This window comes from Corvus cornix, chromosome 13, assembly GCF_000738735.6.
Source record: "Corvus cornix cornix isolate S_Up_H32 chromosome 13, ASM73873v5, whole genome shotgun sequence".
NCBI lineage: Eukaryota > Metazoa > Chordata > Aves > Passeriformes > Corvidae > Corvus > Corvus cornix.
In genome coordinates, this window is record NC_046343.1 from 1565828 (window position 1) to 1591340 (window position 25513).

A 25513-nucleotide genomic window follows, 5' to 3' on the forward strand; every position below is an offset into this window, starting at 1 on the left:
CCGTCGCTCCCGCTGCTGGAGGGAGGCGGCGGAGAAAATGGCGGCCATGGCTGCGGAGGCGGCGGCGACTGCGGCGGTGCCGGGGGACGGCGGGGCCGGTGAGGCCGAGCCCGAGATGGAGCCGATCCCGGGCAGCGAGGCCGGCGCGGACCCTCTGCCCGCCGTCAGCGAGGCCGTGGAGTCGGCGGTGCCGGATGGCGAGGAGGCCGACGGCGGCAAGGCCGAGGAGCCGCCACCGGTGCAGCGCGCCCGGAGCCCCGGCGGGACTCGCGAGCCGGACGCGGGAAGGACGGAGGAGCCGCCGCCGCCGCGCAGCCCGGGGGTGGAATCGCCGCGGGCCGAGCCCCGCGCAGCGCCCAGCCCGGGGTGCTCGGAGCCGCCGCAGCCCTGCCCGCCGCCCGAGCCGGCCCGGGAGCCGCCGCAGCCCTGCCCGCCGGCTGCCGGGGGCTCCGCGGGGCCCGGGGAGGAGCCGCCCCGGCCGGAGGAGGAGGAGCCGGATGCTGCCGCCGCCGCCGCCGTGGAGCCCGAGCCGGCGGTGCCCGCGGTCCCGGGCGGAGGGGAGGCGGAGGCGCCGGCGCTGCTGCCCGGCTCCGAGGTGCGGGTCACCCTGGACCACATCATCGAGGACGCCCTGGTGGTCTCGTTCCGGCTGGGAGAGAAGCTTTTTTCCCGGGGTCCTCATGGACCTCTCGAAAAGGTGAGAGCTCGGGGGGAGCCGAGCCCGAGCCCCCACCCAGCGCCGGGCCCGGGAGCGCTCCCGAAGCCGCCGGGGGCGGGATGGGGGCGGCCCCGCCGGGACCCTCGTGGTCTCTACAGCTTCCCTTCCCTCCCATCCCATCGGTTCCCATACCCATCCCAGCCCTTCTTGGTCCCGGTCCCCCCCGGGGACCCGCGTCCTCCCCGGGGAGTGGAGCAGTAGCTCCCGGGCATCCTTCTCCTCTTCCTCCTTCTCGACCCTTTCAGCCGGGGGTGCGCGGGGCCCCCTCCAGCCCGGGGAATGGGAAAACGGGAGAGCCGGGAGAGGGGCGAGCACATGGGCACAGCCTTTGGGCTTGGCCGGGATTCCCAGGGGCCTGCAGCAGCATCCCTGTGTGCCGGGAGAAGCACCCCAGCACAGAGCTTGGCGTTTATTCCGTCTTTGTACAGAACAGCCCCAGAGATCTGATTGCCCTGTTCGTTCGGGCTTACATTGCCTAGGTAACCCTCTTTTTCAGTACGTACTATTTTCCAGAATAATGGTTTTCCAGCTAGGCTGTTGCAGTTATTAATTAGTACTGATTGCTCCTTGTATGCGATGAACGGGGTGAAGTTCCATGGTTCTTAAATATCCTTGTGGATGGGGGGATTTTTATGTGTCACTGAATAACTTATCAGACAGCAGGGTTTGGGGTTTGCCTTTTTTCACTGCCTTTCAATAGTGAGAAGCTCTTTGGAGACCAGAAATCGTGGTATCTTACAAACAATCTAGGTTCTGTCAGCAGGTGAAAATACTTCTTCATCTTAGTGGTTATTTCCTAGACATGTAAGGACTCTGTAAGTTTATGAGAGGAAAGTGAAATTTAAGCAAGGTTATGATTTAAAATAATCATTATGCAAAGTATGCAGCACTTTCCCTGTCCCCCCCCCGCCCCCAAATTTAAGCTGTGTGTGGACATAAGTCTTTTATCACTTTTTATGTTGTTAGTAGCTGTTCAGCAACTTCCTGGAATATTAATATTGTCAGTGCTTCCTAAAAGGAAAATTGTGGGAATTGTGGGGACCAGCACTTCTGGCTTGGGCCTCACGTGTGGTTGGGGTTTGACACAAAAGGCCTTGTCTGAACCCCAGGTTTTGGATAATGTCATGGAATGAAGTTTTCAGTCTGTCAGTTGACGAGGTGTGAAATACTAAGTAAAATTGCATCACTTGGAGGGTGAAACAGTGTGTCAGAGCAGGGCAGGAGGTGACACAAATGAAGTGTAATCCTGGGTAACACCAATTCTTTTGTAGGTTTGAAGTTGTCAGCAGAATACCATGGTTGCCCTGGGCAGGAGGGTAACAAAGTTTCAGCTTCCAGGAGTGCAGGAAAACACCAGCTTCTCCTTTCTCCGGAAAGGGATCCTGTCCTCCTAAACACACCCGTGTTTTCCCAGGTTCTTGTGCACTGAGGAGCCTCTGGCACGCAGCAGATCTGCAGCCCTTTGCAGCAAAATTCAGTTTGCAGGCTGCCTGCTGCTCCTGTGCCTTGGGGGAAGCATCCCCAGCCTCCCTGGGTCCAGGCACAGCTCCTGGGACAAACCTTTGCAGTGGCAACTGTGGAAAAGCCGTACAGGAAGGCTGGGGCTGTCCCTCCCAGGTTCTCTTTGCAGTGGAGCCATTTATTCCTTCAGAGGTGCTTTTACATGGGAATCAAGAAGGAGAAATTTAAATTTGCAAGACCAAGCTCTACAGAGGGCCTGGACAAAACCTTATGTTTTGAGACATAAGGTCTGTAGTATTTGGCTGGTGACAACAAAATGTTGGTAGATAACAAGAGTCTCTTACCAGATGTCTCAGACAGGAAATGCAGTGGAAAACAAGCTCTAGAAATAATCCAAGAACGTCCTAACTCTAAGAAATGGAAGCATTATCAAAAATAAGTGTTACTTGTATGTCCAGCAATTCAATTTTGCCACTTCTGTGGTGGCTGACAGGTGGTATTGTTTAGGTGTCAGCTTTTCCTTTTATCTGTTTATTTTTGTTGGTGGTAGCACCACCTGGACTTGCAGAACATGAATATTTTTCATGAACTTCCTTCTGTATCTGTGGCAGGCCCCGGAATTCTTGTAACAAGTTTTTCCACTGGACCAAAAAGAAAAAAGAAGGGCAGGGTTAAATGAAAACCACTTAAATTCCATGCATTTACATGACAACACTGGGATCTCCAGCATGGGAGATGAGTGGTTGCTGAAATCTGTCTCATTCAAATGCATGGGAATAATCTCACAAACTTTCCTAATGCCAGAGGGATCAATATTTTAAGACTGACAGTTCTTACTAAGTAAAAGTGACAATTTGTGTTAGAATTTACTCATTGAGTAGCTTCCAAAAGTGGCTGTGTTCAGCACATGCTAATGCTGTGTTCACTGTACGCTCAGAAGGAAATAATTCCTATTCTTTTTTGGATCTTGTTTTCTCTTTCTCCTCTGCACCCTCCAGAGCACTGGAGGTGCTACTTCCATACAGCACTAACGAGAGCAAGTGACTGTTTTAAAAACCTGTTCACTGGACTGTTTTTAGTTTTCTCAAGTCATGTTCTGAATTACTTGAACTTCACAGTGAAAGAAAAGCAAAAATATCCCCATACATTTATGATTTTAAAGAGTTTTTTGGCTATTTTTTAATCTCTTTTTCTGTTTGAGATGATGCCCTGGCTTTGCATTTTATTCTCGGTGACTTTGATATGAAGTCAGTGATATTTGTATGAAGGGCCTGATTCCCTCTCCCACGCCTGTAAACGGGATGTCCATTTAGAAGTTTATGCCACAAGCTCCTGAGTGTTCAGTGGACTTTATTCCTACATTTATTTGAGGTAAGGAAGCATTTCCCTGCCTGTACCAATGGCAGTCTCCTGTACCTGCTGCTCAGGAAGTTTGGAAAATCAGCAGAAAACAGGAGCCCACCTGTCCCGAGTGCCAGATCCATTTGTTACGCAGTAAATCCTCATTTGGAGAGGAGCATGTCCCCACCTCGGTTAGTCTGAGGGCTCAGTGCACACATTAAGAATGTGTTCCTACTGTTAAACTTGGTTAGTGCTGCTGCCAGTACCTGTTAAGTGCTTTACTGATGCAGGGGTGAGATTCTGCTGGGGGCTCCTGGGGTGGATGTGCCTGATGGAGTCCTGATGGGAGAGACAGGGAATGCAGCAGCCCTCACAGCAGGGAGAAATGCTTGGGCAAGAACTCAGCATATCCAGGGCTGATCCCACGGTGTGGGCAGCAGGAAAGGGGGGGATCCTGCCCCTCAGGTGAGAGCCCACCTGCAGAGCTGCTCCAGTCCGGGGGCCCAGCACAGGAAGGAGCTGGAGCTGCTGGAGCCAGGTCAGAGGAGACACCAAGTTGTTGAGGGTACTGGAGCACCCTCCCTATGGAGATGGGCTGGGAGAGCTGGGAATGTTCATCCTGGAGAGGAGAAGGTTATGTGGAGACCTCACAGCCCCTGCCAGGGTCTGAAGGTGCAGGGAGGCTGGAGAGGGAACTTCATCAGGACCTGGAGTGCCAGGACAAGGGGAATGGTTTCCCAGTGTTAGAGGGCAGGGATAAATGGGATATTGGGAAGGAATTGTTCCCTGTGAGGGTGGGCAGGCCCTGGCACAGGGTGCCCAGAGCAGCTGTGGCTGCCCCTGGATCCCTGGCAGTGCCCAAGGCCAGGTTGGACATTGGGGCTTGGAGCAGCCTGGGACAGTGGGAGGTGTCCCTGCCCATGGCAGAGGTGGGACTGGGTGGGATTTAAGATCCCTTCCAGCCCAGCCCATCCTGGTTCTGTGGGATTTGAAATCCCTGTGAGCTCCTGTACCCAGCATTGCTCACTCCCTGTTTGCTGAGGGGCAGGAGATGTCCATTGCACCTGCTGGTTCAGAGTAAATCCTGCTCTGCACCTGGAGGAAGTAGGTGGGAAGGAAACACCTGAGAAGTATAGCATTTGTAAATCTTAAAATACAGGATTAAGAAGTTATGGTTTTAGTTTGTTCTTCTGGAGAAAGGATAATTATTTCTTTTTTTTTTCCCCTTCCCAAAGCTTAGGGAAGGAGGGGGATTAAATTTATGTTCTGTTGTTTTGCCAACAGTCAGGACTTGGCCTTTTCATTGCTTTTTCATTTAACTAAAATTTTCCTTCTAAACCTGCAGATGGGAAGGACGTGTCTTGTCTTCTTCTCTAAACTAGTTCCCTTCTGACTTGTGTGTGTTCATAATAGTTCTTGAGGGAGCAAGAGAGAGCAAAAAGTTGTTTTGTGACCTAAAAGCCTTAGTTAGATATCCAAAAGATATGCAGTGTGTTCCTAGTTGACATATGTTTGAAATTATGTCTTTATTGGGCTTTGTTTATGGAAGATAAGGAAGGACTTCCTGCACCAAGGTGTGCATGAGCTGTATGATGAAAATGGACTTTTATAGGCGGTTTGCAATCCTTACAATCCCAGAAGCAGTTTTCAGGTACAGCACTGACTCTTGAATCCTGTGCTTTCCCCAGTTTGTTAATTCAGCTTCTGCTGCAAAAGAATGATGTGAAAGGAATCAGCAGAGGCCTCACTTGATAAAACATTGCACATTTCTCCCTGCTTTCATTTAGTAACCAGGGACAGCATGTGCTCATCCTTGTCTGGGGAGGGACTGCTTTTTGTAGGAGGCCTGATGTTCTGTGATGCACATTCTCAGCAGTAAAGAAGTGTCTGTGACTCAGGGTTGTGTTTTGGTTTATTTTATAACTTACTCTCAGTTCCCAAGGTGTGCCACACCTCGTCACCTGCCCTCTTTGGGAGTTTCTCAGGAGCCCAGAGGAGCTTGGTGAAATTCTGGCCTTTGAGGAACAGCCCCAACACTTCTTTGACATTTGTTTTATTACCCCCAGAACATGGGAAGCTCTGGTGTGATGGGAGTGTGGTTAAGAGAGTAATTCAGGTGTCTTTTGCTTGTGACTGACAGAGGTTTTATTGAAGGTGTCAAATGGAGCCTCACTTAGAGGGTAAGGTTAGAATTGGGGTCTGGATTGGGCCTCAGACTCTCCTTTCCTGTAGAGATCTGTGGTCTTCAGCTGTTCTTTGTTGGTCTGGGATGTGGCAGATGATGGTTGATCTGTCTGTCCTTGTGGAATTCTCTGTATTCCAGCAGCATGGCTTGTCCTGGCTTTCTAAGGGTTGCTTGACCTGGTCCAAGGTGTTGAGGCAGGGCAGGGGTGAAATTTTCAGTCTGCTTTCATTTTATTTTGTGTTATGGGACTGATGAATCTTTGCCATCTTAAATTCATCCATTATTTAATGGTATCATTCTCTTCCATGTGTCCTGGGTCTGGCATATGGATGATCTTTAGGAGTATATTTAAGGTATTTTATCTTAATAATAAAGTTTTGCAAGTGTAATACTTCAAAATAGATCACAGCAAATGTATCAGTGAAGTGTCTACTTCAGAATGCAACTGACAGCTAATAATGGCAACAGATGTAAAAATTAAGAGATATTTCATTTTAAGCAGACCTTCAGCTTTATGGATATGCCAGTAAAGTTGTGGTAGTTAATGGAAAGCCTCAACTCAAAGCATCTTGTCTTTTCTTTATGTTGTGCTGTTCCAAAGAGTCACTCTTGCTGCAGTCCTTTGCCATGTGTTCAGAGCTCTCAGTGAAATGTGCATTTTCTAGTCTATTTAGCCTGGCGTTACATTGCTCAGGAGGTGAATAAACCCTGGAGTTGATTGTCTGGCTTCTGGGAGTGCTTTTTTCAGGAAGGTGCCCGCATTTAAAGCAATATATTCCATCTTGTGTTTTATCACACCAAGTAAATCCTTCATTAAAAATAGGTTGTTGCATAATGTGTGTTTTCAATCCAGGTTATTTTGAGGAGTTCTGCAAAACTTTGTGTTCAAATGGCTATGATCTAAGTGTGTATTACATGGAATGTTATAATTTAAACCCTCAGTTTAGACGCATGAGATACATATCCATAGCTCTTTCAGTGTATTATTATACTCCTGGAACTTCCATCCATGCAGTAAAAACGGCTTCAGTTGTTGCTGGTCCTGGCTTTTGCAGAGCCCCAAGGATGATCTTCGGTACAAGAGCGATGCAGAAAAGGCAACAGGAGATTTCTGCACTGCCTTGGTGGTGAAGACGAGTTTTGATCAGTCATTTACAACAGACTTGATTTAACACTTTGAAGTCACTGTGATTTGCTGACATTTGTTCAGTGTGTCCACAGACAAATGGGAAACAGTTCTGAACCTTCTCAGTGGCTTCTCTCCTTTGGCAGAACAAGGGGCTTTTCATTTCTCTTCCTTTTAATAGAGAAGTCAGACATTGGAGGCTAAAGATGAGAACTTAAAAGTTTAGGTGCTAATGTAAAACCCTTTGCCCCAGGGTGTGTTGTTTATGTACTTTGTTTATGTACATACAGTCATGAGTTAAAATGGGATTTGTTCCTTATCTCTCATGGTTGTTTCTTAAGAAATACTCTTTGACTGTTCTGTTTTGCATACAAATGGAACAGTAATATGCGTTCATTGGAGTAATTCTGCTCCAGGATTTAGAGAAAAAAGTGGCTTTACTTTCCTTAAAGTACTTAAGTTTTTATGTCTGTAATACAAAACTCTGGCTTTAAAATGACCTGAGTTCTGGGTTTGGTACCCAGACTGGTTTTTGGATGCCACAGCTGCCTATTCATTAACCTGCAGCTGGCAAACTGGAAGTGAAGCTTCCCTGTTTTTACCCTGTTTCTGTCTCTGCATACCCTGGTCAATTGAAAGCTCCTCTCAGTGTGAATATCGTTGCACTGCCAGAATTGACCAGGCTCTTAGTTCAGTCTAGGTCCTGATACCCTGTTGCTGTTTATGTCTCCAATGAAAATGTGCATTGCAGTGGTATCTACAGCAGAAGTGTGATCAATCCTGCTGAGTGCCCTGGTTACTTGAAAAACCTCTGAGAGATGAGTTTGATACAACAGATGTCACCCATCCTCTCTCAGAGGTGCATTTTCAAGGCAGGTGAGAGCTGGGACACCTTTGCAGAAGAGGAACTGGCACCATGGAAAACTGGCTCTGGTTCCATAGGTAGGAAGCAGCAGTGCACTGCTTCCCAGAGCTTGGATTGACAGTGAAGTACCTATTTCTGAGTTTTCTAGCGCTTCAGTTTTAGATCCCCATCCCCTGTCAATGAATCCTCCCATTCCTTGGAGTGTGATGGTCTGAGGCAGAAGCGTTACACGAGTCAGGAGTGGGCTGGGCAGGCAGCAGCTGGAACTTGGGCACCAGGGAATTTTTATTTTAAGCAAACAGTAATTGCAGTATATCTTTAGTTTGATCCAGAACAGCCTGTTCTTGAAATCTTGTGGGGTCAGGTGATGCTTGGGACCAAGATATTTAAAAAAATATTTTATTGTTGGAATAAAGACAAGGCAATTCCTTGTAGAACTTAAACCTGCAACATGTGACAAAAGGAATGTGTTGGGAGTCTCACTGTGGGGTAACTGAAATGGTTTCTCTTCAGAGCTGATCTGGTGCCAGCCAGTGACTGATGGGAGAATCAGTGAATGTCATGATACAACTGAGCTGTGTGCCTTGGATTTTTTAAATTTTGTTTTATGTAGTTGCCTTTTAGTCCTTCATCTCTGTGGCAGGTGAACCAAATGCTTTTGCAGCTTTTCTGTCTAACTACTAACGCAAGTAACTAGTTCAGCCTTGCAGCTGGTGTGACAAAAATTACTGTGGTTGTATGAGAAGTATTGATCTTCAAGGTCCACCAACCAGGTGTGTGAAAATAGGGCTTGAAATTCTGCTACATGCAATAAATACTTGTGCTTGCTGCAGAACTAATTGCATGCTGTGTCATGCCTTGTCCTGAAGAGGTTTAAGATCATGTCTTAATTCTGCTGCTTCTCTTAGGAAAAACAAATCCCTCTTTTCTTACCTTGTTCTTTGTGCTTTTTCTCTCCTGTATCCTTTACTGTTTCACTTGCAAGTTTTTCTGCCATTGTTTTCTCTTCTTCATTTTCATGTCATTCTTCCAAGTTGCTGGAGAACGTGATTAGCCAGGGAGGAAACAGAGATAATCAAAAACTGGTTGTAGACACAGTCTGCTGTTGGGTGAGGCCAAGAGAAGGTGTAATACACTGAGCTGTTGGAAATAATGTTCAGTCTCTTGGCTTCCCAAATATATTTTGTCCTGCAGGTGGATTGTCTTGACTGATTGTATGTTTTGTATTAACACATCATTTACAGCAATAGTGCTGTACAGAACTGGCACAATAGCCATGACTGCTCTCTGCTTCCCCAGTTCATTAATTTGTAGGTGGACAGGGGTGGGAGATTCTGGTTCATTTTTAGAGCAATACCTTTTGTGAGGGATTCTCTGGCTTCAAGGATTCACTCTGGATTGGTTTTGTGTCTTATTGAAGCAGGTTTGCATCTTGGGTAGAAATTCCCCTTTGTGGCTTCCTGTTCTTCAGTTCTGGCCTGTGTTTTGTGTTTGAAGGAAAGGAGAGTGGAAGGTGCAGAATGAATCTTTGATTTCCTGGTATCAGGCACGTGCTGAGCTTTCCATCAGCTTCTTTGTGCCTTTGGAGTGCAAATCGTGTGCTCTTTGCTGGTGAGGCAATAGAACGAAAACCTGGGAAAAGAGAGATGAAATGCTTCAATGGGATTCTTCTGGAAGCCCTTGCAGTCCTCTTCATCCACCTCTTCCTAGTGACAGCTAATTGTGCTTCATTTCCTGACACAGCATCACATAAATGCTCTCTGGGAGAAGGGCTTGGCTCTGGGCTCTGGGAATGGCCTGTGAGGGACTGGAAATGCAATTCCTGGGGCTCTGGGAGCAGCTGTGAGGGATGTTTGTGGGGGGGGGGGGGCGTTTGCCCATTTGATATCCCACTCCTGTCTAGTTCTGCTGTTGTGCTCTTTGGGATTGGAATTTGCACAGCAGAGATCTTGCCCTGTCTTGTTTTCAGCTCTTACCACAAATTAACTTTTTCCCAAATTCTCTAATCTTAATCAGGTGGTGAATGATAGGATCTGGATCTTGTTTTCTTCTAGAAGCTGAAGGATTTGATGCAAATAACACTGAAAATATTGCTAATTTAATTACTGTCAGCTGATAGTTCCTTTTAAAGCCCTACTTGGAATTGAGTGACTTGCTCACAGTCCTTCGTGGAAGGAAAAGTATTTGTGGAAAAGCAACTTCTTTACCCTTGATGGACTTGTGGGAATTTAGAACTTAGTTATGAGCGAGTCCCTTGTGGTTTAATACCAGACTATAGGCTGGAAAAATGTCTATATGAGCTGCTGAAGTGCAAACTGGGTGGATAATTTAATCATGGGTGGGTTGATTGCTTCAATTACAACTTTAGATGTAGAAAGAGGCTTGTGATAAGCAAAAGGACAAACAAGTGATGGCTTTTGTTGGTGACACTAAAGAACTGTCTAACATATGATGTCTTTTTTCCAAATCCAATTTTGAGGAAACAAAGGCAACATGTAGGCAGCTGTACAAAAAACCAGTAAATAAACTTCAGTTCAATCAGCTGGGGGGTTGTTGCTGTTGAGCAGCCACAGTGCAACACAAACCTGTGGACAGATTTTGGGGAGTTACTTCCTTGTCCTCATCTAAAGCAATTCCAGTCTGGAGAAAAGGAGTGAAGGGTTTAAAATCTTGTTTGCTCGTGGAACAGTGAGGAATGGTTTGTACTAAGGGGGGTTTTGCTGGGAGAAATTCAGACTGGGCTGGGGAGTTTTGGGCTGTAATGCATCAGATGCTGAGCTTTCGTGGCTGGAGAGTGGTGGCACTCCCTGTTCACTGCAAGGATTTAGGCAGCCCAGATTTGTCCCTGTTAAATCTGGAACATTCATCCTTTTTTGCTGTGCTAAAAATGGAAAAAAAGTTCTGAAGATGCCTTCGCATAAAGTTGACTTAGTATGGAAAATGAGCTTGGGTAGACTGGGAGTTGTTGGGGTGAGTTTGTATATTTATAAGCATTTTCTAGAAGCGTAAAGTTAATTCTTTTGCTGCTGCCCGGGGGATATTTTTGTTACATTTTCAGGGCATCCTGTTGATACGAGAGAAACTGAAGCTGTGCATTTTTTAGTCTCTACCATCTTCATTTTGGTGTCTTGCATTTTCAAAGCTTCCCATAAGGCTGGATATGAAGCTTTCATTTCCCTGGGATTCATGGTTTTCAAATGTTGCCTACCTAATGCAGACAGGTTTTCAAATGCTTTGTGATAAACGCAGCAAAAATTCCCTCAAAACATTGATTTTTTTTTTTTTTTTTTTTTTTCCTCTCTCTTTAAGGTTTGGCCCCCATGGAATCCCTGTGACCATATTTCCTAAAAGGGAGTACAAGGACAAACCTGAAGCCATGCAGCTCCAAAGCAAACCATTCCAAGAGGAGGCGCAGGTGAAGTGTGAGGCCAATGCTGCAGTCCCTGATGACTCCTCCCTCACGCAGCCATCAGAGCCCAGCATAGCTAAAAGCCTTTGGACTTCTAAACCGCCTCCTCTCTTTCACGAGGGAGCGCCATACCCTCCTCCTTTGTTTATCAGGGACACCTATAACCAGTCAATACCTCAGCCTCCACCCCGGAAAATCAAGCGGCCCAAGCGGAAAATGTACAGGGAGGAACCCACTTCGATCATGAACGCCATCAAACTACGGCCCCGGCAGGTCCTGTGTGACAAGTGCAAAAACAGCGTGGTGGCAGAGAAAAAGGAGATCAAAAAAGGTGGCAATGCAAGTGACTCTTCCAAATACGAGGATAGTAAAAAGCGAAGAAACGAGAGCGTGACTACTGTGAATAAAAAACTTAAGACTGACCATAAGGTGGATGGAAAAAGCCAAAACGAAAGCCAGAAAAGGAACGCTGTGGTCAAGGTTTCAAATATTGCCCACAGCAGAAGCAGAGTAGTTAAAGTTTCCGCACAAGCAAATACTTCAAAAGCGCAGTTAAACACAAAAAAAGTTCTCCAGAGCAAAAACATGGATCATGCAAAAGCTCGGGAAGTCTTGAAAATGGCCAAAGAAAAGGCACAAAAGAAGCAGAGTGCAACCTCCTCCTCCAAAAATGCACATTCAAAGGTCCACTTCACGCGGCGTCTTCAGAACACCAGCTCAGGGTCCCTCCCGCCCCGATTGCGTCTAAAGCCCCAGCGGTACCGCAACGAAGAAAATGACTCTTCCCTCAAGACAGGACTTGAGAAAATACGGAGTGGCAAGATGGCAACTAAGCCCCAGTCTCGCTGCTCCTCCACCCGCTCAGCAGGTGAGGCCCCTTCAGAAACCCAGAGCCCCTCAGAAGGCCCCGAAGAGGCCAGCAGTGAGGTTCAGGACACGAGTGAAGTGCATGTAACTGTTGATCAGGATGAACAGCAGACACTGGGCAAGAGAGGCAGCAAAAGCAATATAACGGTTTACATGACCCTTAATCAAAAGAAATCTGACTCTTCCAGTGCATCAGTTTGTAGTAGTGATAGCACAGATGATTTGAAATCCACCAACTCTGAGTGTAGCTCTACTGAAAGCTTTGATTTTCCTCCAGGCAGCATGCATGCACCTTCCTCCTCCTCCTCCTCCTCCTCCTCCTCTTCGAAGGAAGAGAAAAAGCTCAGTAATTCCTTGAAAACAGAAGTCTTTTCCAAAAACGTCTCTAAATGTGTCACACCAGATGGCAGGACCGTATGTGTAGGGGACATTGTTTGGGCCAAGATTTATGGCTTCCCTTGGTGGCCGGCCCGTATCCTTACCATAACTGTGAGCCGCAAGGATACCGGGCTGCTGGTGCGCCAGGAGGCTCGTATCTCATGGTTTGGCTCCACCACCACGTCTTTCCTTGCTCTTGCACAGCTCTCCCCCTTTTTAGAAAGCTTCCAGTTGCGCTTTAATAAGAAGAGAAAGGGTCTGTACCGCAAGGCCGTCACTGAGGCAGCCAAGGCTGCCAAGCAGCTCACGCCCGAGGTGCGGGCCCTGCTGACGCAGTTTGAGACGTGAACGTGGAGAGTAAGGTAGGCAAGAAACCTGGAGGCTCCACCAAATCCATAGCCAGGTTAGAGAGAACTCCCAGGAAGGACGTGGCAAAGTCAGAAGTTGCACTCGGTTGACTGCTCTTTTTATACGAGACTCGTGCCGTGCGTAGCGGTTCTTGACGGTTAAATCCAGTTGAACATGCAATCAAAATTAGCCTAAAAGTGAGGACTGCGGTATTTTTCAAGTGAGAGTTTTTTTAAAAGAGAAAGATAAAAAAAAACAAAACAAACCAAACCTCCTCAACCACCCGATGCATAGGAGCCATAGCCTCAGCTGGAAGGCAGCTGATTTGCAGGGAATTTTTTAGTAGTTTCTGCCCAGTATATAACTAGTTCTGTGTGGCCAAGGGTGGACACGAGGGATGAAAGTAGTAGCTGTGACTTTTTTGTTTTATTAGGTGGCCCATCAGGGAAGTGTAGAAATGTAAGCCTTGTCTAAATGGTCTTTAAAGATTATTTTTAACCAGTCTCTAATGGATTTAGTCTGGCCAGGCCCAGTGGGTTCAAACTCCCCTCTCCGGGCGGCGCGTCCCGAGCGGGCCGGTTTAAATGGCATTGGAGACGTGCTCAGAGTTGTAAGGAAGAAGAATTTTAGTGACTTAAAGACCAGATTAAATGGGGTTTTATCGTAGTGACCACTTAAACACTCAACCTTTCTATGCACATGGGGGCACAACTAAATCACTTCAGGGTCGGAGAAGTCGAGGGATGCCTGTAGCTCTAAGACAAAGCTGAGGAGGCCTCAGTGTTTGGGATCAAGGGCTGTTAATGCTGCATAGGTGTGAATCATTCTGGTCTTTCTTCCTGAAGAAATCTTTCAGGCCATTTGCCTGGAGGTTTAGCTTAAGAGAGGCTTTGTTTTGAATGTGTAAATAATCAATTGCTGAAATTGGTCAGATTTTCTCCTGACTGGTTGTTCCTAAATTCTTAGGATACGTCCTAGTAAATTACACTTTGTGAATTGTCAGATGTGTAATTGTTGCATTTTGGATGTATCTAACTTCCTTTTTTTTTTTTCCTTTTTTTTTTTTTTTAATATTTCCGTTTAAGGTATCTGTTTGCAGGTCAGAAAAATGAGAATATGTAATTGTGTAATGCTCTGAAATGTAAAAAAAACAAACTGTAAATAAAATTGACTAAATCTGAATTATTTGTGTGTGTTTCTCAAAAAGCTTTGAAACAAATCCAGGATGTCAGAGTATTTTATCTGTATGCCGGATTTAGAGGACACCCTTAAAAAGTAAATTGTCCTTTTTCATGCATTCTTAAAGATTAAGTGCTTGATGTAAATGCTATTGGTATACTTCAGTCTTAATTTGGAGATTATTAATTACTTGTCCCTTTTGTTTCAGAACCAGCTCTGTAGAGGGCTTTCTGGAAAGTTGATTAAATTTCTCCCTTAATTAGCTTTTGGGCCATATATCTGAGTAGAGACTGTGGATAATGTCACTTGTACAGTGGGGAATGTTTTCAGTTTCCATCTCAGAGCCAGTCAGAGCCACTCTCCACTGCCACTCCAGCTTTTCTTGCATGGTTTTTGCTCAGTATTGGGGCATTTTCATGCAATGCACTTGACTTTTTTTTTCTGTGAGTTTTGGTCCTTACTTGACCATGTGAATTCCTGTGTCCTCCAACCCATTCCAGCTTCAGCCTTGCAATGCCTTGTGAAGAGTCTCCTGGTGCTCATCCCAAAGCAGTTCTCATCCTGGTTTTTCCAGAATTGTGACAGGTGTAAAAATTTAAGCTCAGACTGAAATTAAACAGACAAGAAAATGGGGGCAAGGATTTAATCATCAAACCCTGAAAATATTTTTATTTAAAGATTTAATTTCATATGTTCATGATACTGTCTGGTCTTACCAAAGCATTCAGTTTCTTTTTACCTTTTTAAAATTATTCTGTCGTGCCCACAGAACTATTGGAAGTCTAAAATGTCAAACACATGGCTGTTCAAATTTTCCTCAAACTGACGGTCATTAATGGCTAATTAAGCTTCCAAATATACCACCTTTACCTTGGCATTCTAACAGTTCCCAAAAAGCCCCACTGGTCAATGCTTTTTGAATGTGATAAACACACAATATATTTCATTTAAGAAAAAAGAAAAAATTGGAAAAAAAAAATCTGTTTCACTTCTCTGTATTCTCTCCTGCAAACAGAAACAGTTTCTTTAAGTAAATAAGCTGTGTTTTGTTATTAAAGCAAACTGCTTTTTGGAGTCACGAACCCACGTGAGGTGAGTCAGATGTCTACACCACTTCCTTGAGGTCTAGAAGCTCAAGTGAACTGGTTTTAAGTTAGTTGTTCTAAGCCAAGTAGTGGCAAAGTCAATATTGACATTTTTTTTTTTTTTTTCTTTAGAAGACCTGGAAGCTTTGTTCTCTTAATTTATATAAAATTAGAATAGCACTGCAGCTTACATAGGCAGAGTTTGCTCAGATGTTCACTTGGGGGAGCAGCAGGTATGGGAGGGCTTTCTTTAGGTGGTTTTATGTTCAAAGAACTGTTTATGGAAGGCATTTAAAGTCAGTTTTGATTTGTAGCTGATGGGTTTTAAGTTTTTCCTCAGTTCCATAGTGAATGTGCTGTATCTCTGCAGACTGAACAGGGCTCCAAACAAATAATTAGTTTTGTTAAATTATTTTTTTACAACACCATGTTACAGCAAGCTGGAAATTTCCTTTCCATACTCGTCCCTGATTTTCCTTTAACTGCAAAGGAGCTGCTCCTGTGGATGCAGCAGAGTTTCCAGGGGCTGGGCTGGGCTGATGGAGAGCCTGGCTCAGGCAGGCACAGGGGGAGAAGAGCCTTGGAGGCTGGGACAAGGCTTGGGGCTGCTTTAGCTGGACTGCAAACCCCCCTTTGATGTGCCTGTGGTCCCCAGCAGTGCCTGGTGCTGCAGCTGGGACACAGCCCCGAGGCAGAGGCACTTTCCATGGCTTATCCATGATTTATCCATTGCTCCCACCAGGAGTAGCCCTGTGCTGGTGATCGATCCCTCAGGCTGGGCCAGGGCAGGCTCAGGGTGGACAGCAGCAGGAATTTCCCCATGGAAAGGGTGCTCAGGCCTTGGCAGGGGCTGCGCAGGGAGGTTTGGAGTGCCCATCCCTGGAGGTGCCCAAGGAAGGGCTGGAGGTGGCACTCAGAGCTCTGGGCTGGGGACAAGGTGGGCATCGGGCACAGGCTGGACTTGGTGGGCTTGGAGGTTTTTTCCACCTTCAGTCCTTCTGTGACTCTGTCTTCAGAAGGCAAACAGCAGTAGAGAGTGACTGTTATTTTTCCATCAGTTTCATGGGATAAATTGCAAATGATGCTTTTTTGACTTGATGAAATTCCTCGGTGTGGTTGTTGGATATTTATTGCCTGTTGGTTTAGGGGAGAATGGGACAGGGCATGATGAGTTTCTAGTATAGGTGTTCTGTTCCTCTGAAGATCTTCAGCTGCAGTTAAAATGCCTTGGGAGAGAGGGCAGTTATTTCAAAACTTAGCTTTCTTTTCCCAGAGGTATTTGAAGGTGTGAGGCTTCAGGAGCGAAGCTGGAAGCAATGGGAAATGCTTGTGTGTCTCTGAAGTGGAGCCATGCAGGACATTGAACAAGTATTTGTTACCTGTCTAATTAGAGTTGTAACTTTGTGTCAACCCTTCAGCCAGATGATCATCTCTGATGATTTGATATCCCTTTCAGATACTGTTTTCTGTTTGGTCCCTACTGAACTACCCTGGCGTGGGGTTTGTGGGGGAGATTTAGGTCTGTGCAAGGCCAAAATACTATTTTTTTGGGCATGTTGTAAAATACCTTTGGGTTCTTTAACATAGTTTCTAACTGTGATTAGGATTAAGAGTAGCACAAGTGAGGAAGGGTAAGAATTGCTTTTTGCATTGCTAGCCCTAGACCTGGTTCTGTTTAACTCTCCTAAGTCCTGATAGTGATTTTCTTTCATGTCTGCTAAAAATGTCAGAGTAGAATAGGAATGTGAATTTTGGGAAATAAATGTTAGTAGCTCATTCTCAGCATCATCATCTGTCCTTCTGCCTGTTTTGTGCAGTCCAGTGAGAAAACAGAGCTGCTTTCTTGGCTGAGGAGCAGTGGAAAGGAGCAGACTGATAATCAGGGAAAGGCTGTTTCGGCCCATCTTTTGCTTTCTAATTGTGTTCCAATAAATGCCTGCAGGAATAGCAAATTCAGGCAGTGCAGGGAGGTCCCTCGCTGATCTGTGGATAAAGACTGAGCTCGGAGGGACGTGCACTGAGCTCGAGCCTAAAGGGCTGGATGGCAGTGTGTGGTGGCACAATCCCTTGGGTACAATGACTAGGACTGTTTAAAAAGGCAATTTTTTCATAACTAACAAAACTTTTGACCATGGAGTGACCAGGGATCACCCACATTTAACACTGAAAGCTTGTGTAGCTGCCAGCTGACTGAAGATCCATTAGATCGGGCTTGAGAGATGGGGATGGGAGTATCCAGCTTCAAATTATCCTTAATCCCTAATGGAAAGAACCTCTGTTGTGATCCTGGTCCTGACTGACGATGGCAGTTCCCAGGCAACATTTAACCCCCTGCAGCTGCTGCTCTCTGTGACACATTTGGATTTTAGTTTAAAGAGTTCCCTCTCCCCCTGGCAGTGTGTCCATAGTGTGGCTATCTAGGTAGTTAACATCCCCTGGTATGGTGGCTTTTCCCTTCTCTTCCCTGCTCACCATCCTGGCATTTTCAGGCACCTGGTCTAGTCTGACCTCAGTGGTAAGAAGTGTTTGTGGTCATTTGGATGGGCTTTACCAAACAGCATCAATTCCTTCCCGAGTCAGAAATATGTGATTATTGGGGTTTAATTGTTGGATCCTAGTAGCAGGTTACAATTCCCTATGATTTACTCGTACGTTTCAATCTGTATTACCTGGGATGTGGATACAATCCAGACTGCCATTTAATTTAATTTATGATTTTTCTTCTCAAATTTAACAGTGACACAAGTGCCCTTGTATAAGCACAAGGCAGAGCAGCAGTTCCCAGGCAGGGCTCTGGTGCCAGGGAGTTGGTGACTGGTTTGCCATCCTGCTTTTTCCCTGCATGGCTTTGCTGTTGCTCCCAGATGGGGCAGTTTGGGAGAACTTAGTGCCAGGCACCAACCACTGAGGGGAACTCGGATCCACAGCTCCGTGTTTCCCCCAGGAAAAAGCAATTGGTGTTCCTGGCTGGAGGTGGGAACAGCAGGAGCTGGAAAGGGGGTGTTGTTGAGAGACCAGGGCTTTCAGACTTTAGAAAACCTGAGTCACCTTGCACATCCAATAGGGAGAGACATGGGAGCAAAAGGGAAAAAAAAGTGTGGAATAACCTGGAAAAGGTGACTCCCTGTGCTTGTGCCTTGGGATGTGGCATCTTTGATCTCCTCTTCCTGCCTGCCTGTGGCCTGAGGGGAGAATTCAACAGCAGCCTGCAGGTAGGAGCTGGCTCAGGGAACAAATCAGGATCCCCTGGAGCAAGTTTGAATCTGGGCTTTGCTCTTCAGTGTGTGAAGAAATGCATCTGGGGGGGTTTATTTGGGCTGTGTTTGACAAGTTAATTCCCAAATCAGGACCAGGCACATTTTGAACAGCTGTAATTCAGTTTCTATGCCAGTGATTCCGTTCCTGAGTGCAGAGGAGGAAGAGAGGACTGTGGGAACTGAGGATATTCCAGGTGTGTCAATCCCTGTGGGACAGGGACAGAGGCACAGGGGAAGCACGGCTCTGTTGAGTTGCAGCTAGGACAGGAAATAATACTGAAAATGAGGCAGGGAGTTGAAATGAAGCACTGGAATATTGATTGCATTTGTGACAGTGAAACTCTGCGTGCTGTTTGTGTAACTGCAGCCTTTGAAAAACAATGGATCAGGCTGAGCTCTGCCAGGAATGGGCTCAGTGCAGCCGGGAATGGGAGAGAGCAGATGATGGATCTGTCCTGTCACTTTGTCATTAGCAAGGCTGATTTTGGAAAACCAAAATCTTTGTAGAAATATGTCTCTAACGGAGGATTCTGCCCTCTGTGTCCTGGTCACATCCTGCAGGAATCACACTTGGAGCAATGCAAGTTTGATCTGAGGGGACCTGCACTGCCCCTCCTGCCAGGGGCCTCTGTGCAGCCTCCTGCTTGGCCGATGCAATTTATGTAACAGCAACTTGAAATCAGGTTGTTCTTCAGAGAAAAACAGATCTAGGTCAGTTTTCATGTTTGTTTACAGATGTTTTGGGTGTCAAATATGCAATATGAATAAGGAATAGTCTCCTACATGCCAGGCATGTGCTGGGAATCTCTGCTTTGGGAGGCAAGTGCTCGTTCCAGCCCTGAGATTCTATAACAGAATCACAGCAAATTCAGGTGGCAGAACTGTCCTTGCCTCCTTTTAACAGGTGCACAAAGGGGGAGATGGGACTGGCTTTGTCAGTAAAATAAAAGCAGATACAATTCCAAGCAAATATTTGCTTAAATGCTAATTTAGCATCATTTTTTATTTAGTAACATGTAGGATTTTTGTTTGGCTTTAGGAAATGCTGGGGTTTAATTGCACCTCTGCAGTGCTTCAGGATTTTAAAGCACGTGGTGCCAGTGTGGGTAATTAGTGGCTCTGGTGAAAAGGAACTAAAGCCACAAAACCTAGATTTTTCAAAGACTTTTAGTTAGTTTAGTTAGAAGTTTAGTTAATGAAAAAAAAGTCTTTTCTTAAGGTATTTCAAGTGTTGAGGGATTTAGGAATAATCTCTTCTGATACATTTATATGAAAAAACTGGGTTTGGCCATGTTTTAGGAATTCTTGATACTGTGTCATGTATTTCAGGGAATTAGGCACATAAAGGGAAGAATGTGTTGCTGCTCTTTGTGTTCCTGGTGGCTGAGGCCCTGCTGCTGGAGGGCTGTCTGGGGCTGGAAAAGAAGAAAAGAGTTCTTGCTTTTAGTAGTTCATCATCTGGAAGAGCAGCCTGGTTTCCCTCTTCTCCACTGGCTACAAATGGAATCTGTAGCAGGAAAATGGGAGTTTTGTGCCTTCTGTTCCATAGTTTTGCACAGACACAGCATTATCCCCCAGGAAGGTGCATAAATGTTACTGTAACTACTTAAATTTGGGCTCATGGCCTTGAGGTTTAGTCCCTGATGAGATGTGCTGCTATTTTTGCTTCCCTTGTCCTTCTGGGATGCCTTTTCTCCCCCTCCATGGCTGCCTGGTGTCCTTCTGCTTTTCCTTTGGAGATAAAAGCCAGGACTTTCAAAGGCAGTGCTTCTCTGTGGACAGCAGTGAATACAGGGATTGAGAACACGTTCACATGGAAAAATCAGAATCCCCATGGCAGTGCTGGCTGCCAGGAAAAGGCCGTCTGAGCTGAGTTCAGTGGGACAGGAAGGGAAAGGCCTGAGTTGTGTCAGTGCCTGTCCTGACACACATTTTTACCTTGTTCTGGGGTGGTCCTTAGGATGGCTCTGTAGGGAAAGGTCTGAAGCCCCAGGAGCGGCTGAGGGAGCTGGAAAGGGGCTCAGGCTGGAGCAAAGGAGGCTCAGGGGGGACCTTGTGGCTCTGCACAAGTCCCTGACAGGAGGGGGCAGCCGGGGGGGTCGGGCTCTGCTGGCAGGGAACAGGGACAGGAGGAGAGGGAACGGCCTCAGGCTGGGCCAGGGCAGGCTCAGGGTGGACAGCAGCAGGAATTTCCCCATGGAAAGGGTGCTCAGGCCTTGGCAGGGGCTGCGCAGGGAGGTTTGGAGTGCCCATCCCTGGAGGTGCCCAAGGAAGGGCTGGAGGTGGCACTCAGAGCTCTGGGCTGGGGACAAGGTGGGCATCGGGCACAGCTTGGACTCAGTGGTGTGGGAGGGCTTTCCCAGTCTGGGATCTGTGTGATCCTGGGATTCTGGGTGATTCTGCCTCCAGCAGCTGAATGAACCTGCTTCACAGCAGAGTCCAGCCTGCTGTGAGCTCACTGGGGATCCCGGGAGAGCTGTGCCCTCAGCCAGGCTGAGCTGTCACTTCCCCACAAACCACGGATCCTGCAGGGAGTGAATGACCCCGTGGCATGACTGATAAACAGGCAATGGGCTGCACTCAGGAAGGTCAGGGAATTCAGTGCCACAGACACTGAGCTGACACAGGCAGTCGGGTTTTCAGTCACTGTACCTGGGGAGCACAAGTTCCATAGAATCCCAGGCTGGTTTGGGTTGGGAGGGACCTTAAAGCTCATCTATTCTACCCCCTGCCATGTCAGGGACACCTTCCACTATCCCACGTTGCTGCAAGCCCCATCCAGCCTGGCCTGGGACACTTCCAGGGATCCAGGGGCAGCCACGGCTTCTCTGGACAACCTTTCTCTACCCTCCCAGTAAGAACTGGTGGCTGACTGGTGATGCTTCATGCAGGGCTCGAACTTGGGCTGTTCCTGTCCGCTTTATAATAATTTATTCCCGTTCTCTGAAGTAAGTGGGAAACACAAGCAGCCATAGGAAAGAAACACCATTAGCAGGTTTATAGCTCAGTGCTCCCTCAGGCACTCGGCTCTCGTGTGTGGAAGGGCACTGCAGGGTCAGATTTAGCTTTGTGTTGTGAGCTGCCATCAATGTATGGATTTTGTGAATTAATCTCCCTGCTTCCTGAGCTGTCTTTAAATGTCTTTACAATTGGAGTTCTCTCTGGATGCTGAAACGGGGTGAGATGTAACAGATTGGTTCGGTGGCTCCTCCTCAAAGCCCAGCCCCCAGAGGAGTTTGCTCACTTGTGTCTGTCTTGTGATAATGTCAACCTATTTTTTGTCTTCTGCACACAATGCACAAAGCAGGTGAGCCAGTAACTTTTCTGGCCACCTCAGCTTTTGCTTTACCTACTTTTGCAATATGTTCTGGAAGACATTTAACCATGTTCCCTTTCTCTCCCCTTTTCAGCTCAGAGACACTAATGACCCGCTGTTTTTATGGAACCTCACTACACTGCCACGAAGAGCACCAGCTCATCAGGACTGAGAGAAATCTGAGACTGACTTGTCCTATTTTTCCTCTGAAATCTTCACCAAGTAGTAAACATTTTTTTGAAGGGGAAAGGGGGTAAAAGATGTTAAAGCTCCCCCTCGCACCATTAGGGCACCTGTACCTAATGTACATTTTCCTTAAAATTTAAAAAGATGTTAGGAAATATTTTATAAAACTTTTTTGCAATAAATGACGCATGAAATTCTGAAAGACTCTATGACACTTACATGCAAGGAACCACTTGAATTGTTAGGATGAAGACTCACTGCAGATAACTGGGGTTTTTGTAATGTGACAGTCACGTTCGTATGTTTTGAGAGGTGCCAGTGACAGAGCCAATTTGCCTGGGAAGTTGACTGTAACTTTTGAACTTTTCTTTTAATTCTTGACTTTAGCATTGCAATTTTCCATTCTCTGAGGCTTAGTTAGTATTTAGTGCAGGTGTTAGCAGAGCTGTGATCTGTGATCAAAGCATGTCCGAACCCAGTTGTATTGTGAAATATGAACAGTCCTGCTATTTGAGACCAACATTTCCCATAGAGGTGATGGAAAGGACAGTGACCACAAACTCCATGGATCTCTGTTTTATGGGAAAGCTCCTTCTGTGTGAATATGGTTGCATTTTATTTATGCTGTTGTAACACTTAGGGAATTGAGGGTTGTGGAATAGCCTTGAGAGGGGCTACGAGGCAGAGAGCAGCATTTTGCTTATAATCGTACAACAGGATGGGAATCATGAATGGAGAGTGATTCAATGGGATGGCATTTCTATTTCAAATCATGGGTTATTTTTTCTTTTTGACATAAGTATTTTTCAGATAGGTAACTAGTAGAGAGCAAAGGTTTTATTAGAATTTCTGATGGCTGTTGATCTGACTTGCGTTGACTTCTTTGAAAAGCTGTAAATCAAAAAAAAAGAAACCCACTGGGTTTTATCCATTTTATTCCCCTCCCACAAAGGTCTTGGGTAAGACTGACTTCAGTGGAGCTTGGGAATGCTGGACACGCTGCTGAAATCTTGAGTTATTAAATATTAATTTATTTGTCACTAATTATTTCCATTGTGTGCACACTGTCTCAGCAGAACCATTTCTTTAAAGTTCTTAGCAGGGGATTTATTGTGTAACCTGGGAAAATAAATATTTGTTTTGAAGAGATGAAAATGTGCACATAATCTACTAAAAGTCAAATTTCTGTTTCTATAGAGATGAAAAGACTTGTAGGAAACTCTTTTCCTCCTTACTGATATCCTGATTGGATTGGAGAAAATAGAATGTCTTTGTCTGGATCGTTTAAAACCAGAGGGACTTTTCCAAGGGGCCTCTGGGTCAGCACAAAGACAATTTCTTCGTGTCTGGAGCCTGAATGAACCACATGGAGTTTGAAGTTAGGACAACTCTATCATTGGCAACAGGTTTATACTTGTTAAACAATCAGAGAGGGGGAAGTGAGAGGCTGGGACAGGCCCCCAAATCCCAGCCAGGCCTGTCAGGGATTCACACACTGAGTGTGTGGCAGCTCGTGCTTTGTGCTGGTTCAGTGTCTGCTTTTCAGAGCTAAATTCTTTCTTTATAAATGCAGAAATTGAATATTCACTACCTACTTTTAAAAAACAGGCTGTACAATGCTGTGCAGTGCGTTCAAATTGTACCATTTGCCATAACGATTTCATCATAAACTACAAACTTTTTTTAAAATTTGGATGAATATTTGTTCTACAGTGCTTTTCCTTTTCACCAGTGGAAGAGGCCCAGCAGTCTGGTCCTGCTCAAGGCCTGAGATGCGACTAGAACTGACAGATTGAGACATGTGAATGAGGAAAGGGGTGACTTGGTGCCGGGTCTGTGCCAGCCTTTCACCTCTGCTTGGATTGACAATGGATGGGGGCTTGGCCTAGTCAGGTACATTTTCCCCCACCCCCCCAAAAACCAAACAGAAAAGCCACCAAACCACATGGCACAAACCAGTTTCTGCTCAGGAAAAAGGCCCGGGACTGTGGTGGCAGGGTTGTTGCACATGGCATTGAGGAGTGCCTGCTGTTGTTTTGGAAGCCGGTAGTGCCTGGCTGTGCCCCCGGATCTCCCAGGGCTCTCCTTCCCTTCCCTTCCCTCCCCTCCCTTCCCCTCCCCTCCCTGAGCACAGCAGCTGAACCAGGAGGGATTAACCCAAGGGATGCAGGTGTGCACTGGAGAGTATGGGTATAGAGCAAATAGCATCCAAGGGAGCTCATGTCTGCCTTGCTTTTCCCAGCATTGCGTTGGAAACCACATTTTCATTTGGAAATGAAATTGTCAGGGATATTCTAATGAGAGAGAGTGACAGTAATGTATTGCTTTTCACTTTTTTGCTTTAGTTGCTTAATATTTAAGCTTTGCTCCGTGCTACCTTCTTGTCTGTATATTGAATGGTCACTATGCCTCTTTCATTTTGTAGACTTGAACGAGGAAAATCTGATTCACCCTTTAAGGTTTGCTGAGAAGTAAAAATGATAAAGAATGTTGTGTAACATTTATTCAAATAAAGCCTTGATTTTTTTCAGTGCTCTTTTAAAGGGAAATAATGTTTTGATGTCTTTAACTTTCTTGCTTTATTAGTCCTTGATCCCAAAGCCTTTGATTTATGTCAAAAGTGGTTTTTCTGGATTAAACAAAGATTAAACTGAGGTTGCTGGTCCACTGCTGGAATTCCATCACGTGGACAAGTCTCTACCTAACCTCACCTTTCACAGCGGCTGAAATATCCCAAGCCATGCTCAGCCAGCTGGATGCTTCCCACAAGCAGTAGGAAGAATTGTAATTAGCAAGAAAAGATGGTGTGGTAGAGACAGATCCAAGGAAGCTCTGGTGGCTCTGCCACAGTCCCAGGAGGAGGAGGGGATGCCATGGGAAGGCGCTCCTGCCCTGGCACATGTAGTCCTTGGGCTGGTTTTATGGAGTTCTCACAGTTTCAGACAAATCTTGCCCTCACAGGTAAGTGTAAGAGGAGGTTTCTCCATTCAGGGAGGAATTGCCTTGTCCTGAGCTGTGTTTCCTTGCCCTGGGATCAGGTGGTGCAGGGATCAGGAGCAGTAACTCCTATTCCAGAGCTCCATCCCACTGCGCTCAAAGCAGGGCCATGCCAGCAAGTATTTCTCCAAAATATCTGGTGGTGTTGGGTTGGTGCTTGGACTTGATGATCTGAAAGGTCTTTTCCAACCTTAGTCATTCCATGATTCTAAGGAATGGCAGACTGGAGTTGCACTTTCCCATCAAGTAGAAGGCCGCGTTTATACACATTTTTTTCCACTTGCATTTTTGTTACTGTGAAGAAAGATTCCCTGAGTTGACTTGAGCTCCTGGGCTAAACAAAAAATAATCTGCTTGAATAAACTTGATTTCTACGAAGTTCTGATTTTCAGGAAGCATTGGTGGTTTTATGGCACAGAATGTTTTTATGGCACAGAGGATGCCAGGAGCTGGTGCGTCACCCCGAGGTACTGACCCTGCTGGGAAGGGGTTGTTGCAGTGACTTCTTGTTGATAATCAGGAGTTTTTCCCCAAAACTGAATTAACTGTGAAGTGCTGCTGTTGGCTCAGCCTGGGATGCTTCGGAAGCACTGTGACAAACACCCACATCTGGCTGTGGCCCAAGCACAGCTCCAGCAGATGGTTTTCTTTTCCTTCATGGTTGTTTCTCGTTCTGTCGGGGTTACGGAAACTCCCATCCCTTTTCTCTCATTATTCCTTCAGCCTTGCAGCAGTTCCTCTTGAATTGGCGATCCTCATTAGGCTGGGAAATCCTGCTGAAATGTAATTGCTCGC

General features: G+C 46.1%; 1 protein-coding gene across 1 annotated transcript; it reads left to right on the top strand.

Moving 5' to 3' along the window:
* Positions 1 to 24270, top strand: PWWP2A (PWWP domain containing 2A). The gene is given in 4 exon segments (XM_039559406.1): positions 1 to 670; positions 672 to 697; positions 11006 to 12712; positions 21630 to 24270. Coding segments are annotated over 3 exon segments (2352 nt in total). The 5' UTR covers positions 1 to 37; the 3' UTR covers positions 12699 to 12712; positions 21630 to 24270.
* The last annotated feature ends 1243 nt before the right edge of the window (positions 24271 to 25513 follow it).